Here is a 16,785-nt window from a genome sequence, read left to right as displayed (position 1 = left end):
GAGTTATAAAGAAAAAAAACGAAACCATTAAGTGAATAGTATTAAAATAAGAGATTTAAATTACATGTTTATCAGCAAACTCATTTTTTAAAATCTTTTTGAAGGCACATATTGAGTATGTAAATTGTCTAATGAATTATAAAAATGAATTCCACAAAGAATCGATGTAAAGAAATAAGGTTTAAATAAAATAATTTTAAAGAAGTCCCATATACCGTAATTAAAATAGGATGAAAGTCTGAGATAATAAACAAGTATCCTGCTGTTACAGGTAAGGTCAATTGGAATTTACAGGGGGTTGATTCACATATGTTGTGTATCAACCCCCCTGAAGTGGAGCCAAGCCATGTATGGCTCCACTTGAAGAATTTTGCTATCAAGAATTTCGCTATCAAGAATTTCAACTATTATGAGATCATTACCACCATTTTCATAAAATAGCCTTCATAAGTAATGCAAGTTTTGGCAAAGCCATTACAGCTGATAGAATGACACTTAATAGTGTCATTCTATCAGCTGTAATGGCTTGTGGCCTATTCATACCTAGAACTTGGCTGCAACCTACGCTTTTACAAAGGATATTGATTTATTGTTGCTTGCAGCACCTTAGTGGTCAATTTTAGTACTAATTTTTCTTCTTTTCCAGTAATGTCTTTCACATCCCAAAATGTCACCATATTAATTTGCTTGCATTTGGACTACTAAATATCTCTGTAGACAGTATTGAATAAGGGTACTTTAATTACGATCACCCATGGCTGGGTGGCTGGAAGCAGTTAAGGAGCAGCCTGCTGGTTCAGAAACCTGGAATCAAATCCAAATGAGCAAGCAACCCCAGGATTGAGTGGTCCATTCCAGTTATGTCAGACCTTATCTCTCATCATCCCCTTCTGGGCATGATAGAAAGAATCCATAATGGATATAAGAGAGGGGGAAAAAACCCTGTAATGCCCACAATGCTGACAATGTAACGGACAGACTGTCAGAAATGAGAATAAATTATTATTTTACAATTTTACAAAAATTTGAAATGAGTTTCCTCTTATTCAATACATGAGTTATGACAATTTAAGAAATTCAAATTTACAATTCACATTCACTAGTGTACAGTACCTGGACTATAAACTCAGTTAAGACCATCACATGTTTTAATAAATTAATATATCAGATACTAATTACAATTTCAATCCTTTTATTTAAAAACAATTTTAACAATGCATTTACAAGTTAAGAAATATTTAGAATTACAATACAATCATAAATACAGAGCATTTCTTAAAATTTAACAATAAAGTAAAATACATACAAGATAGAACAAAGGGCCATACTCTTTTTTTACATCCATGAACAACCCAAAAAAAATTTCAAAAACAATAATTTACATTAGTAAAGTGAAACAATAATCACTTTAAAGGATGTCTTTAATTTTTCGAACCAATTGGAATGTTTACAGTAAATTTAGTAAAAAAGGAGAGGTTTTATGTATATGCACATACATGTAGCACATACCAACATTCATACACAAATTAAGATTCATTTAAATAAAAATTTAAAAATATCTTCAATTTTTTAAATGAGGCTGTAAAAAATAGTTTCTAATATCGTTTTATTTTTATTTAAATGGTTTTAAAATAATTATAAAAGTGAGCAAAACTGTAGTTTTTTACTTTAGAATATCTGTATTAGAAAGGTAGTGGAGCCATCCCTCCAAGACGGGTCGTCGGCAATCTCTGCCCTACACATGGGGCAAGTCCTTTCTCTATCAAACCATATTGACACACATTCCTCACAAAAAATGTGCTAGAAAATACAAAGTACATTATTAAAGTTTAACAATTTTTGGTAATGAAATCTCTGCTATGAAATATAACGGTAAGATTAACTGAAATAAAATCACTAAGTATCAATAAAATTCTTCATAAAAAAATATAAAAGACAGTGCTTTTACCTCATGATTCTATTTACACAGCTTACATAACATAATTTAAGTTAAAAACAAAATTAGCACAGATCATTTAATAAATTAGTAATAAAATTAAAAGTTTCATAAGATTGTTTCCTTAGTCTTTGCTATTAATTATGCTAGTATAAACAAGAAGTCAGACCTAACTGATTTGCAGACCACCCATTAAATTAAAGTTTCTGACAAATTTAGTATCAGTTAAGTTTTATACAAAATAAGCAATGTTTTTTAATGAAAATTTTAAACTTGATTAAATAAATTGTTCAAAAGCTTATTAAATATCTGAAACATTAAAAAAGCATATTAGATAAATGATATGTTGTAATATAATAAAAATAGTATGTAGCTTGGGAATGTTACTACAATAAAAATAAGTTTATTTACCAATTTTTAATTAAAAATCATTTGGATAGTAATTTGATGATTTTAGAATAAACTAATAGGACAAAAAATAATCATGATTTTTAAAATTTAGTTTTAAAATTTTGCTTTTAACAATTTGATTAAAGTACAAAGTTAATTTTCTTTTGGTGACCAATTAAAATTAATCATACTACACAAATCTTTCCATTATAAATCTTCCCAATAGTTATATGTAATTTGCTATTAATTTTATGGATAAACAACACCAGTTTTCAATTGGAAAGTTCACTGAGATTTTATTAAATTCATACTCAGCATCCAAGGATGTCAAGTGTGAATTGAAAAATATTGGAATAGCTATTTACATGTCAGAAAAACTAGGAGGATGATATAGATTGTGAATTAAAAATTAAAATTTAATGTTAAATATACGAATTGGAATGAATAACGAACCTACTGGAACTGGTATAATAAAGAGAAAACAACACCTTTCTTAAATTCCAGCAAAAGTTTAACTATATAAAAACGTTTTCAACTGATTTCATCAGTCTTCTTCAGTTACTCGAACAAAAAAACAAAAAGAACGAACCAAATTCAAATTTACAAAATCACGAGAATGGAAAGAATTCACGAGATTGCAATCACGAGAATTCTTTCCATTCTCGTGATTTTGTAAATTTGAATTTGGTTCGTTCTTTTTGTTTTTTTGTTCGAGTAACTGAAGAAGACTGATGAAATCAGTTGAAAACGTTTTTATATAGTTAAACTTTTGCTGGAATTTAAGAAAGGTGTTGTTTTCTCTTTACGAATTGGAAAATGCAAAAATACCTGAATTATGACCAACTGAAGATGGGTATACAGTCTGAAATGTACATATTGGTTTAATTAAAATCTCAGTGAGCTTTTCAATTGAAAACTGTAGTGTGATAAGTCCATAAAATTTATAGAAAATTAAATATAGCTATTGGGAAGATTTATTGCAATACAGGATGAAAAGCAAATAATAATAATCTATCCATTATGTTCACTTTTTTATAGTGAAATCACTTTAACATGCATTTAAAAAATTTTATTACTATGTTTAATCAAAAATGTTTCAAATTAAAGATGGAAGTATTCAAATGCAAGAACTAAGAACTATTTAACTGCAAAAGTTTTCAATGTTGTCAAGAATTTGTGCCAGGTATTCAAGTACTTCTCAGATGCAATCCTTACAAGCTTACATGACAACAAAACAATTTGTGTAACAAGAACTACTGTTTCAATTGCATTTGGAACCATATTATAATAATTCAGAGACAAAGATATTCTATAATCTGAGTTCTCAATAAATTGTAATAATCTAAGTCAGTGATTCTCAACCTTTTTTCGTCACGGTACACTTTTAATAATTTAAAAATTTGGCGGTGCACACAGTTACTTTGGTAAGTACCGCAGGACGTCATAACAGTGCTTTTTAAACGCTGTTGGTTATTTAGGTCACATTGTCTAAATGCTTTGATAACTACTGGAAGTTACTGGTAACACCGGTTACAATTTCCAAATGCACCCTAGGAAGGTAGAACCTATTAAACTACTTTGTCTGATGTCACTTATGTACGGGTATTCGCAGTGGCGACACATTTCAAAAATCTTGCGGCACACTAAAGCACCGCAGCACAGTGATTGAGAATCACTGATCTAAGTATTTACTTCAGTCTCTGTAATTATGAACATGGTAATCAACTTGTTCTCAGATACTCAGTACTAGTTAATTAGTTACTACTCCATGCCAAGCAAACTTGCAGCACTGTATTACTTTATTTACATTGTTTTCACAAATTGCATTATTGTTTGTTGTCAGGAACTCAATTCTTGGAAATTCATTTTATTTCTTGAAAGCTCTCAATTCTTAAAGATATTTGATTCTGTCCCAGTTAATTCCAGCAATGATTAATGTTAACAGTGTGTCTTTATGCTTCCTTCTCATGAAAACTTCATCTCTGACAAGATTCAATATCATTTTCGGAATAGTCTGTCATGTTCTGCATTGACTTATACCTGGAAATGATTTTACTTGTCTGAAAGTAAAATATTAATTTTCCACTTTATTCCAGTTCTGTTGTGTTCTTCATACCCAAAAAGAAAACAAAAACTTATTCTGTTTTTCAATTGGACAGGTTTGTTTTATTCAATTATCATCCTAGGTCAACATTCTTATCTATTAATTTTGATTCATTTAAGTATATATTTTTTTTCTTTCAAATAATCAAAAATATTAATTATGAAATGTTTTTACTTTAAAGACTTACCCTACACTGTAACATTGTTGGAGTTCTATAGACATCTTGGCAAATAGGACATGATTCTCCAGCTGCCTTCAACTGATCAGAAGATGGAACCACACCATATGTCTTATTTTAAAAAATAATAAGATGCATAAAATCTTTATAAAAATTACTTTTAAAATAATCCAAAAACAAAATATTTTTTACCACATTTTGAAGTATTCCATAAAATGATTTTTTCCAAGCTCTGAATTTTCTGATAACATCTTTATACTAAATTCAGAAGCAAATAAATTATTATTATTATTATTATTATTATTTTCTATAAACATTACAAATTATTTCTCATACCTTTAATACTAAATATATTGCAGATAAAATGACTCCAAATACTTTACTGGAACCAATGTAAGATTCGGAAAAGAAATACAACCAATGTTGCATAGGTGCTATTGTACGATAAAACTGAGAAGTGGTTTCCAACAATAGATAATGTCTCCCCTGTAAAAATAATACATTATATTGATATTTAATATAAAATCTAATAAGTAAACAGTAAAATGCATTATTTAAAAAAACTGATTATTAGTTTTATGAATAAATATTTATCAAAAATATACTAGAAACTGAATGCGGCAATTTTATTGAGTAAAAATTTTTAATTGATACTTTTCATAAGCTCACTTTTTTCTGGAAAGTTAACAATTTAGCTGGAAGCGCAACAACAATGGCTTTTAATAGAATTGCCAGAAGTTTAAGAACAAAGTCAGTCACTGTTACGATCCATAGCACGTCCCAAAAAGTAATTGGTGCATTGTATGGTGGAACTAAAATAAGCCTGAAAAGTAATCATTTACAGATTATTAGGATGAATATTAAACAGTATAAGTAATAAACAAACAACAAAAACTGAGAAATCCAGCAAAAAAACTGAAAATTTAATCTGAAACAAATGGTTTTGTAGTTTTAAACTTCAGCTCTGACCCACCAATGTCAGGTCAGAACTGACATTCAAATATAAAACACTACAAATAATGGAACAAAATTTAATTTATTAAATTTGACATACAACTACAGGGAGATTGCCAGGGCTAACAAACAACATAACTTTAGCTTACAGGAAAAGTTCTGCTATTTATAATTTACTCAAAAACAACAAGAGTAATACTTTGTGTCTATACTCTATACAAATGTTGTGCAACCGGTGTGCCATCACAAGGTGAAAGGTGTGACGTGAAGTTTTACATATTTTATTAATTTCAAATTTTATTTATATATTTTTATCACAGTTGCTGTGTTTCTTATGCTTGTACTTCATTCTCTGCCACAGCACTGATGAAATTAGATGATGTTTGTTTATTCTTTATTACAAGCCATGCATTTTTATGTATTCTAAGAAATTAAATGTAAAAGAAATTTGCTCACAGGTGTTGATGTCTGTTTAATAATAATAATAATAATAATAATAATAACTCTCCTGTGGTCACCACCTGGTCGTGGTGGGAGAGCCCAGTAATTTTACTGATCCATAGGGCAATGCAGGCTGGAGCACAAGCTCCTGGTAGGGACACCCATGCCAGTAAGGTCTATGGGGAGAAATGAAGCTAAGAGTGACCACACACCCACATTCTGTGGAGATACATATCATGGTAGTAACCAGATCTAAATGTGATACCGGCTCGGACGTCGCCCGGGTTAACAAGGTCCGCGTTCGTGGGTTAGGCAGAGGCTCACGTTCGAAAAATAGGCCACAGTCTCCCTTGGTTACCGGTGGCGAAAGCAGCACCGGCCCAAGCATGGCTACTGCAATGCCCTCAACAGATGTGAGGAATCAGCCCAGCCTTCGTGTTTCTGTGGCAATGCATCCACAGACCACAAAGGCTGGAAAACCACGCCAACGGATGAAATGGACAGTAGAAACGAACGAGTTTATCATCCGTAATTATTACATTATCACAAAACTCGAAACAAACATGACAGCATACAGACAACAACCACACCATAAATTCACACAACAATATCCTCACCTCACTGTTACCGAACAAAGGGTTGTTGATCAAAAAAGAACAATTATACACAACAACCTTATTCCACAAACAACACTTGAACTTATCAAACAACAGGTTGCTGATCAAATACATCAACAGACAGAAACATCTAACATTAATGAAGATCATGTAACCTGTCAGGATAATCTAGCAATAAGCATTGATAATAACACACATACAACAATTACCACTAATGATACTACAGACACTTCCTCATCCATCACTGATAGCATAGACTTGGATTTAGTTAATACACTCTCACTTATATTTCAGGAAACACTCACTAAATATACAGGTACAGATCCCACACAACGACCACAAATACCAAAAATCAACACGTCAAAGGAAGTAGGAAAAACACTAAATTATGTAAACACTCACTTACTACCACACTACATTCATTCAATTTCTACACTCGCAGACATTCATACATTAGTTTATGCTGGGGCAGTCACAGTAGTGACACACCATGGACTGAAAGTACAATCACAGACAAATACACAGAAAACACAATTCTATCACAAGCCTGCCTGGCAGAGAAGAATAGAAACACAAATAAATGACATTAGACAGCAATTAGGCAGGCTGACACAATACACTAAAAACAACATAACACCCAAATTAAGGAAACAGCTCAAAAACATTTTCAAGAAAATAAAAACACACACAAAACATGAACATCACAACACACGCATTACAGAATACATTGATACACTAAAACAAAAACTTGCTGCCAAAGCACGTAGACTCAAACGATACAAAACATGTACACTACGAAAACAACAAAATAAATTATTTACAAACAATGAAAAACTCTTTTACAGACAAATTAATAACAAAGCAAACACTGATACACAGCACAGTGGCACACCAACAGAAGAAGAACTCACAACATATTGGTCTTCTCTTTGGTCCAGTGCTGTCACGCACAATGCCGATGCAGGCTGGATCGAGGAGGAGAACAAACTTGCACAACATACCAACTATGCCCTGTGTTCAAATAAACATACATGATTTCCAATACACTGTTAACAGAGCACACAACTGGAAGACACCTGGTGTAGACAACATTCACAATTTCTGGTACAAAAAGTTTACATCACTGCACCAGGAACTAGCTAAACATCTAACACACATCATCATCAATCCACAAGACATGCCAAATTTTCTTACCCAGGGCATCACCTACATGAAACCCAAAAACAACAATACCACAGACCACACACAATACAGACCAATTACCTGTCTTCCAACACACTACAAATTATTGACATCCTGTATCGCAAACAAAATATACAAACATGTTGAAGAACACGACATTCTAACAGAACAACAAAAAGGTTGTCGTAGAAACCACAGGGGATGCAAAGAACAGTTACTCATAGATTCAGTCATTCTACGGCAAGCACACAGACAACACAGAAACATACACATGGCATATATAGACTACAGAAAAGCATTCAACAGTGTTCCACACAGTTGGCTGCTACATATCCTACACATGTACAAAATACATCCATCACTCATTGCATTCTTTCAAAACACTATGCAGCACTGGAGAACAACACTACATCTCAGGGCCCATAACACTTCCATACAAACAAACCAAATTTTTATTAGGTGAGGAATTTTTCAAGGAGATTCCTTGAGTCCTCTCTGGTTCTGCCTAGCCCTGAATCCATTATCCAACATGTTAAACAACACGCAATATGGTTACAATATCAGACACGAAAAAACAACACAGTTTACACTGTCACATCTCATGTACATGGATGACATAAAACTTTATGCATCCACACAAAAACAACTTCATCAACTCCTACAAATCACACATTCATACACCAAGGACATACAAATGGAATTTGGCCTAGATAAATGCAAAACACTTCACATAGAAAAAGGAATCCTGAAAAAAGAAGATTTTGCACTTGGAAATGGAGACATTATTGAATCCATGGAAGAGGGCGAGTTCTACAAGTATTTAGGATTCCAACAGGCCAAACTAACAGAACATGCACAAATAAAGCAAAGATTAATTAAAGAATACCAAAGTAGGTTAAATGCTATTCTCAGAACACAGTTAAATGCAAAACACACAGTTAAAGCAATAATCACATATGTCATCCCAGTACTCACATATTCTTTTGGAGTTATACATTGGACTCACACAGATCTTGAGCAACTCCAAAGGAAAACGAGAACTACACTTACTAAGCATAAACATCATTATCCTAAATCCGCCACAACAAGACTAACCTTCCACGTAAAGATGGCGGACGTGGCCTGATTGACATAGTTAACCTTCACTACAAACAAATACAGTCACTGCGAGAGTTTTTCTACAAAAAACAAGAAACATCACAATTACATAAAGCAGTAACTCTAGCAGACTCAAATAACACACCATTAAACTTACACTCACATCATATGGACATGACGCAACATATAAAAGGCATAGACACCATTAAGCAATCGTGGGCTCGAAAGGCACTCCATGGCAGGCATCCTTACGACCTGGCCCAGGATTTTGTTGACAAAACTGCGTCAAACAGCTGGTTAGCTCGGGGATGCCTCTTTGGGGAGACGGAAGGATTCATGATCACCATACAGGATCAGGTCATAAATACTAAAAACTACAGAAAACACATACTCAAAGATGCAACACTCACAAATGACACATGCAGAAAATGTCACATCATGCCAGAAACTATACAACACATCACCTCTGGTTGCAAGCTCTTGGCACAGACAGATTATTTACACAGACATAATCAAGTAGCAAATATAATACACCAAGAGCTTGCAAAGAAACACAAATTAGTAGACATTCACAAACCATACTACAAATACATTCCACAGACAGTATTGGAAAACAACACGCACAAAATGTACTACGACAGAGCCATAATCACAGATAAAACAATTTACCACAACAGACCAGACATCACACTCATTGACAAACACAATAAAATCACATACATTATAGACATATCCATTCCAAACACTCACAATATACAAAACACATGCACTGAAAAATTTAGCAAGTACACAGAACTCGCCCAGGAAATAAGGCATCTGTGGAGGATGGATAGGGTGCTTATTGTACCTGTTGTTCTCTCCTCTACAGGTGTCATACCACACACACTACACAAAAGCCTGGACACATTACAATTGAATAGAAACACATACATCACACTACAGAAGGCCACTATATTGAATACATGTCATATTGTGAGAAAATTTCTGAATACAGACACACACACTGATACACTTCTTTAATTTCTGTTTTGGTTACTATGCCTTGACTTTGGTCCGGCATAGTACACAGCCACCAGTGTTAACCGAGTATATCTCACTTAACCCAACATAATAATAATAATAATAATAATAATAATAGGTTATTCACATTACGTAATTCTATTAATAGTATCATATACGTTTTCGAGGGAAATAACATTTTGGTATGCAGTGTTGAGTCATAGGTGTGCTGCAAGTAGAGAAAGGTTGCGGAACACTGCTCTATACAACTGTATCAGAAAGTAAGATAAATAGCAACAATACACCAGAGCCACCACAAGACTATTACACCATCTACAGGAGCACCTTACATTGATTAGAAAAAAGACAGGCTATAACAGCATTAGCCACTTTTGCATTAGTTATACAATATACAAATAGTTATATATATTAGTTACATATACTAGTTACATACACAAGCTTGTCCAAACACATTTAATACATAAATGTAAAACAAAAAAATTTACATTTATGTAAGAGGAATAGAAAAAAGTATGACTCCATTGTTTTTTACAATTATTTTGGGACATTTAATATTTTTCAACAGATCGATCTCACATCAGGCACTTATAGAAGCTTGAAATTTATAATGCATCCAGGAACAACTCTGATTAATTACAAAGATAACTTATTACCACTTGTAATAGTGTTTTATAACTACCAAAAACATTTGTTTCATATTAAATTTTCAGTTTCTTGCTACATTTTTCAGTTTTTGTTGTAAGTTATTGTTAATATCCAGCAGTTGGAATAGAAAGTAATATGAATATCATTTGGAATTATATTAATAGAATTTGTTGTATAGTTTGTGTATTGTTTTAAACTCTCTCTACCCTGTAAAATGGTCATCTTTTAGCAAGCCCATTATGAGTTTGGCCAGGCCTGCAATGGGCCGCTAGGTGGTGAGAGATGGTGTCTGACATATCCAGATGGACCACTCCCAAAAAATTCCTAAGTTTTTTCAACCTGGATTCAATCCTTGGACCTCAGAGCAGGCTGCTGTCTTACCTACTTGGCCATCCAATCTTTAGTCATATTTATTAAAAACTATTTCTAATAAAAATAAATCAAGACTAACAAATAAATTGTAAATGTTATAACTGTAGTTTAAATTTTAATACATCTTTTTGGTGATTTAGAATCCATTAGAATTTATAAATTTCCTTAAGAAAAGCAATTAATTTTCTAGATATTTATTATAAATTATAATATTTTAATAAGAATACAGAAAATCATGTACCTCAATCATGCCATGTTGGACAAACAATATCAGATAATCAATTTCTCAAGGCAGAGTTATACCCCGTTCGCACCGAGCATTTCAATCTAGATTGTGACTAAGGTCAGCGACTATGCCTTGGTGTGACCTTCCTCGACTGTTTCAATCTCAACTGAAACAAGGTTCAATCATGATCAACTCAAGAAAGTTCTTGAAACTAGATCCAGTCATAAGAGAGATCCCACAATCCCACGTGCATGAGAACATACAAGATGGCTGCAGAACACGTGTCGTGCTATCAACAGAGAAATAAAAAAGATAGTGTATTTGGAGAAACGATGACATCTGTCTATTATTAGATATATGGCAAGAAAAAGTACTGTACTTATTTCTAACCAAAACTTCCATTTTGTTTGTTGGTGTTTGTGACTTACCGCATAGTTATGTCAGTTTTATCATTGCATGTAATAGCCAGGTTCTTCTCAAGCAGGCTGCCTGTGTGAACAGCATGACGTTTGACTGGCAACAGTCACAATCTAGATTGTAGGTAAATTGAAATTGAAGTGAGTTGTGGATTGTGTGCAAACGTAGTATTACAGTATCATATGTAATGAATAAGGTTTGGATTTTTAGGAAAAAGCTTTTTTCTGTCTAGGCAGCATAATGAGTGTAATATAAAAGCATCAAACACAAAATAAGAGATCTCTTAAAACTCTCTAAAAGTATCTAAAATTGCCTAATTTAGGCATTTTTGCTTTTTATTTACCTTCAATGTGTGCATTTATTTACTTTAATTTTTTTATTTCTGATCTGTTATCAACAATGAAACAAATTCTAATGGATTTTTATTTCCCACCCATTTAACATTCAGAAGTTGAAAATATGCTTTTAATTAACTGGAAAATTTCAACTGTAAATATTTGAGGCTTAAATTTCAAAATTAAACCATTCCAATTAAATTTCATGCTGCGATTGGTTAGAAAAATTCCATTCATTGGCACTGATTATGAAAATAGTGTAAATATGTCTCCAACACGTGGAAACCATTTCTCTGCTTGGATTATAGTTACATCCAGTAGTAAATCCAGAAGCTTTTAGAATGGGTGCAGAAAGGAAACAATGAAATCTTCATTGTAAATTTTTTATCAGATAGTATGCATAAAAAAAAAAAGTCATTTTTGACAGCATGCAACTTCTGAAAAATAAACAAAAATCATCAGGTTTTGTATTAAATTTTCAGATTGTTGACATGATGAGTAAAGGTCATTGCATATTGTAGCTGCAAAAGAAACATTTGTAGTTCCTGAAGTAACCAACCAATTGATATACATAAAAGCACATTTCTCATTTTTAGTTAGCAGGATTAAGAAGCTAGAAACAGCTGAATTGGCACGCTACAATTCAACAAAAACAAGATAGAAATCAATTTCCAATTTGAATGCATTCCAGGTATGGAATGCATACAAAGCTGATTAGTATTTTGAAGAAAAATCTTGACTATGAGACAGTTAAAAAACATCTGTAACCTATTCAGTGGAAAATCAAAAAACAATTTTCTTCACTCATTCAATGGATGAAGAAAACTGTTTTTTGCTGAAAAGACTGTCTCCAATTTTAAATTTGCTCCAATTAATTCATGTGATGATTGAACATTTGTTTTTCTGTTTATAAAAAGCATATTAAATACAAGACATGTCAATACAACAGCTGAACATATAGAATACTATTACATACTGTAAAAGTCAACATGAATAAAAATTCATACTATCTATTTTGCCTATTTTACTGCTTAAAACAGTGGTTTCTAAAGTGGGCGCTACCGCCCCCGTGGGCGGTGAGTAAATCTAGGGGGGCACTGGAGGAAGGGTACTGAACGATGACCAAAGGCAAAAGTTGGGGTCACTGACAGCCGTTCCGTTTCCTCTGTTAAATGGATAAGAGGAAACATTGCGTTTAATGGTTTCCAGATGTTGAGAACAATGTACGGTAAGGGCACAAAGTGTGAGATTCATAGAAAAGTTTTCCTAAGAATATTTCCAATCCTTTCTGAAATGGGTTAGGGGGTGTTGAGTATAACTTTATGGAACAAAGGGGGCAGTGGATCAAAAAAGTTTGGGAATCACTGGCTTAAAAGAAGAATTTTAACAGCCTATTTGCCTACCCTTTTCCTTGGTTGAAACTATCTACAGTTCAAATCTTAGTAATGAAGAAACACTTTATACCATTATATAACTTCTGGAGATTAAATTCTAAAATTTTACCAAATTATTCTACAAAAGCAGTGGAAAACCATAAAATTAAAAGATAAAAAAAAATTATATTTTAAATGTGAAGAATTATGAAGACTATTTTTTAAAGTATCCTTCTTTGAAGTCATGCAACTTTAATAGTAAACAGTCCTGAAATTCTTGCATTTGTACCGATTTTTCTTCATAGCTTTGGGCAATGAATTCGTATTATGTCGATGTACTAAATTGCAAAGTATGTCTATATATAGCTGTTGTTTTATACAAGACAACACACTATATATGTTGTTATTAATATTACATTACATGTAATATTAATAATAGCATGTAACATAATATGATTGTAAAATGCCTTGTTTCATTAAAACAGCAACTTTCATATTTCTTTTCAATATCAATAATTAGGGACCTAAAGAAATTATTGTGTTAATGCATTGGAAAAAATTAAAAGACTGACATTAATGACAATACTTCAGAAAGCTTATATAGTTCATAATACGAACATAAGAATGTCATCAAATTTTTGATATAAAAAATAAACACTAAGTCCTTCCTTATCCATCTACATATACAACTTTCAACAATAGACAAATTTTTATTTAATAATTTAACCAATATAATTGAAATTGTATTGCACAAATTCTTATTAGATGAGATAAATTATATAAATAATAAACTTCTGTATTTGTGATCTAACTGGTTCCTGGAAAACCAATTAAACTATTATAAACTGCATATTACATGTAAACTATTGTAAAATGTTGTGAAGTGTAATTTTCCATTGACTCAACATCACAACAAGTTAACTTCAAGTACATAATATTGCATAAAAATTGTCATGAAATAATACATATGGCATTTTATATATCATAAATCATCACTTAATCATCCATGTAAACAGATTCACTTAACTGCCCATTGTTCACTTAAACACCATGTGTAATTAAGTAAAACATTTTTCTTTTGTTACCATAGTACCATAAAGAATAGTTTTCACTATACAATTTCATCCAGAAAAATGGACACACATAGACTGTTGCCTAGCAATGACCCATTTACAGACATCAAAATCATGCTTACTTATAGATGTCATCAAACAACAGCCAATAAGAAACATTTTCTGTTCAAACGTTATGATAGCATGCAATAAACACCTTATTGAGCTGGTGAGAAAAAAAATCCATTTTGATACTATGGGTCTTATAGAGAATATCACAAAATTAAAAAATAATAATGATATAGGGACAAAAATTTCAGAAGAATTAGAAATTGTTGGTAATTCTAATCTCGTCTGCTATTCCATAGAATACGTAATGGAATATGTCTAGTACAGTATGATCAAGTATCCATTTCACCATTCTGTAATGGACATGAGTAGAATTAATAAAACTTCCACATAATCACCCACTGCTCACTTAATCACTCATGAGTGATTATGTGGAAGTTTCATCTCCAAGATCAATCATATAAAAATAGATCTTTTTTTCCAATCAGCTCAATTAGGCTTTTGTTGCAAGTCGTCATAATTCTGAATGAAAATATTTCTTATTGCTGTTGTTCAATGATGTCTATCCATAACAGTGATTTCAATGTCCATAAATGGATCATTGCTAGACAATGGCCTATAAGAATCCATTTTGCTGGACAAAACTGTACAGTGGAAACTAGAATTTATTGGAAAATGTTTCATTTAATCACTCATGGGAGATTAGGTGAAGGATTTGTGGTAATCATAATGGAAAATTTATTAGTCATAAAAGGCAAGTAGTCACAATGCAGAGACTTCACTATACTGTATCATGAATTTTAGGGGGGTGTGAAAGTGAGGAGCCCAGTGCCATTGGCCAAAGGGACATCCTCCCCCAACGCTGCATTGAGATACAGTGTCCAATGTAGCAGCACCATACTAGCAGGTGAAAGCACCTGACAGGAAGAGATTGGCCAAAGCCAAACAAAAACACCCGGTTCGAGCTGGGGACAGATGCCTCCAGCACTTGCTGGATTGGCTGTTACAACTAGCATAGCCAGATAGATGGTGTGGGAGTTACTCCACTATACTATACAACTCAAATTTATTTATTTTTGCTAAATATCTTTATTACTACTACTTTAATCTGGGTTTTTAGAACTAGCTAAAAGAATAAAAAGTGTTTTTTAATATAATGCCAGTTTAGTGTTAAGATAAAACTAGGACAACAGAATGTAACTGATCATATGTGAATACAAAAAAATCTATTATAAAAAGACAGCATGACTATATTGAAAGAGAATAAAAAAGAGACGTAACAAATTTATAAAATTCTGTATCTGTATTAATGACTAGCAGACCCGGCCATGCGTTGTTGTGGCTCAAAATGTATTTATTTATTATAAATGTATAAAACTTCCTCCGTGGGGGGAATTTTAAAAAATCCCTTCTTAGTGTACATTCTCTTGACGAACCCTATTAAAACGCAATCAAAACTGCAAAAAACCGCATCTAAAATAGTATAAATAGAAGCAGAGTTCTTTTTAGTAAGTCTTAATTCCTGTCCCTCTCCCCGCGGGGGAATATCGGAAAATACCTTGTTAGTGTATATTCTGTTGACGTACCCTATTAAAACGCAAAAAACCGCATCTAAAATAGCATAATAGAAGCCGAGTTCTTTACAGTAAGCCTTAATCCCGTCCATCTCCCCCGGTGGGTGGGGAATTTCGACACGTATATTATATAAAATCACATGCGTATTCGAATGCAACGTTGTGTCAAAATTTCAAAGGAATCGGTAGGAACAAACGAACATTACATTTTTATTTATATAGATAGATAGAAGATGATCTGCTTTAGTCCATTCTCACAGAAAAGCGTAATGCCTCGCAGTAAAGCAAACTTAGGTTGTCGGAGTTAGCGCAATCTGTTGGACATAAAAGCCTTAATCCTAGATGATATCTTTTAATTTATATGAATGTTTAACAGAATAATATATAGCCTATGTCCACCCTGAAGGTCCATTCTAAATATTGGTGAAAGAATTTTTGAAATCGGATGAGTAGTTTCGGAGATTACCTGTTACAACCAAACTTAGTTACCTCTTTATATATTAGTATAGATATAGATATAGATTATCATTTACCATTTTTCTCTGATTATTATTTGCAATGGATTTTTAACTATATAATATAAATTAATCATAAATTTATAAATTGACTGTAATTACACAATGCTAAAAATAGTCTAATACATAAAGATTACATCTCATTAATGAGGATATATATGAGGAGGAGAACTTTGAACATAAACCATTTGAATTTAAATAATTCATACATTAAGAATATTGAAAAAATGATAGCAAAAAAACAAAAATAATTTTATTGAAAACATATTTTAATAAAAAGAAAATTA

General features: G+C 32.2%; 1 protein-coding gene across 1 annotated transcript in view; it reads right to left on the bottom strand.

Annotated features, from left to right (window-relative positions):
• Positions 1-1,175: 1,175 nt before the first annotated feature.
• The window catches only part of LOC136989881 (RING finger and transmembrane domain-containing protein 2), a 46,459-nt gene continuing 30,849 nt past the window's right edge, over positions 1,176-16,785 (bottom strand). Inside the window, exons 5-9 of the mRNA XM_067288173.1 lie at positions 5,278-5,431; positions 4,945-5,094; positions 4,801-4,866; positions 4,618-4,719; positions 1,176-1,800 (exon numbers count right to left, since the gene is read on the bottom strand). Of these exons, the coding sequence (XP_067144274.1) occupies positions 1,669-1,800; positions 4,618-4,719; positions 4,801-4,866; positions 4,945-5,094; positions 5,278-5,431 (604 nt within the window). The 3' untranslated portion in view covers positions 1,176-1,668. The remainder of the gene's footprint in view (positions 1,801-4,617; positions 4,720-4,800; positions 4,867-4,944; positions 5,095-5,277; positions 5,432-16,785) is intronic.

The sequence above is a fragment of the Centruroides vittatus genome, unplaced genomic scaffold, assembly GCF_030686945.1.
Source record: "Centruroides vittatus isolate TY-2023 unplaced genomic scaffold, ASM3068694v2 scaffold_769, whole genome shotgun sequence".
Lineage (NCBI taxonomy): Eukaryota > Metazoa > Arthropoda > Arachnida > Scorpiones > Buthidae > Centruroides > Centruroides vittatus.
The sequence above is the reverse complement of the archived record's forward strand: the minus strand, read 5'-3'. Positions and strand labels throughout refer to the sequence as shown.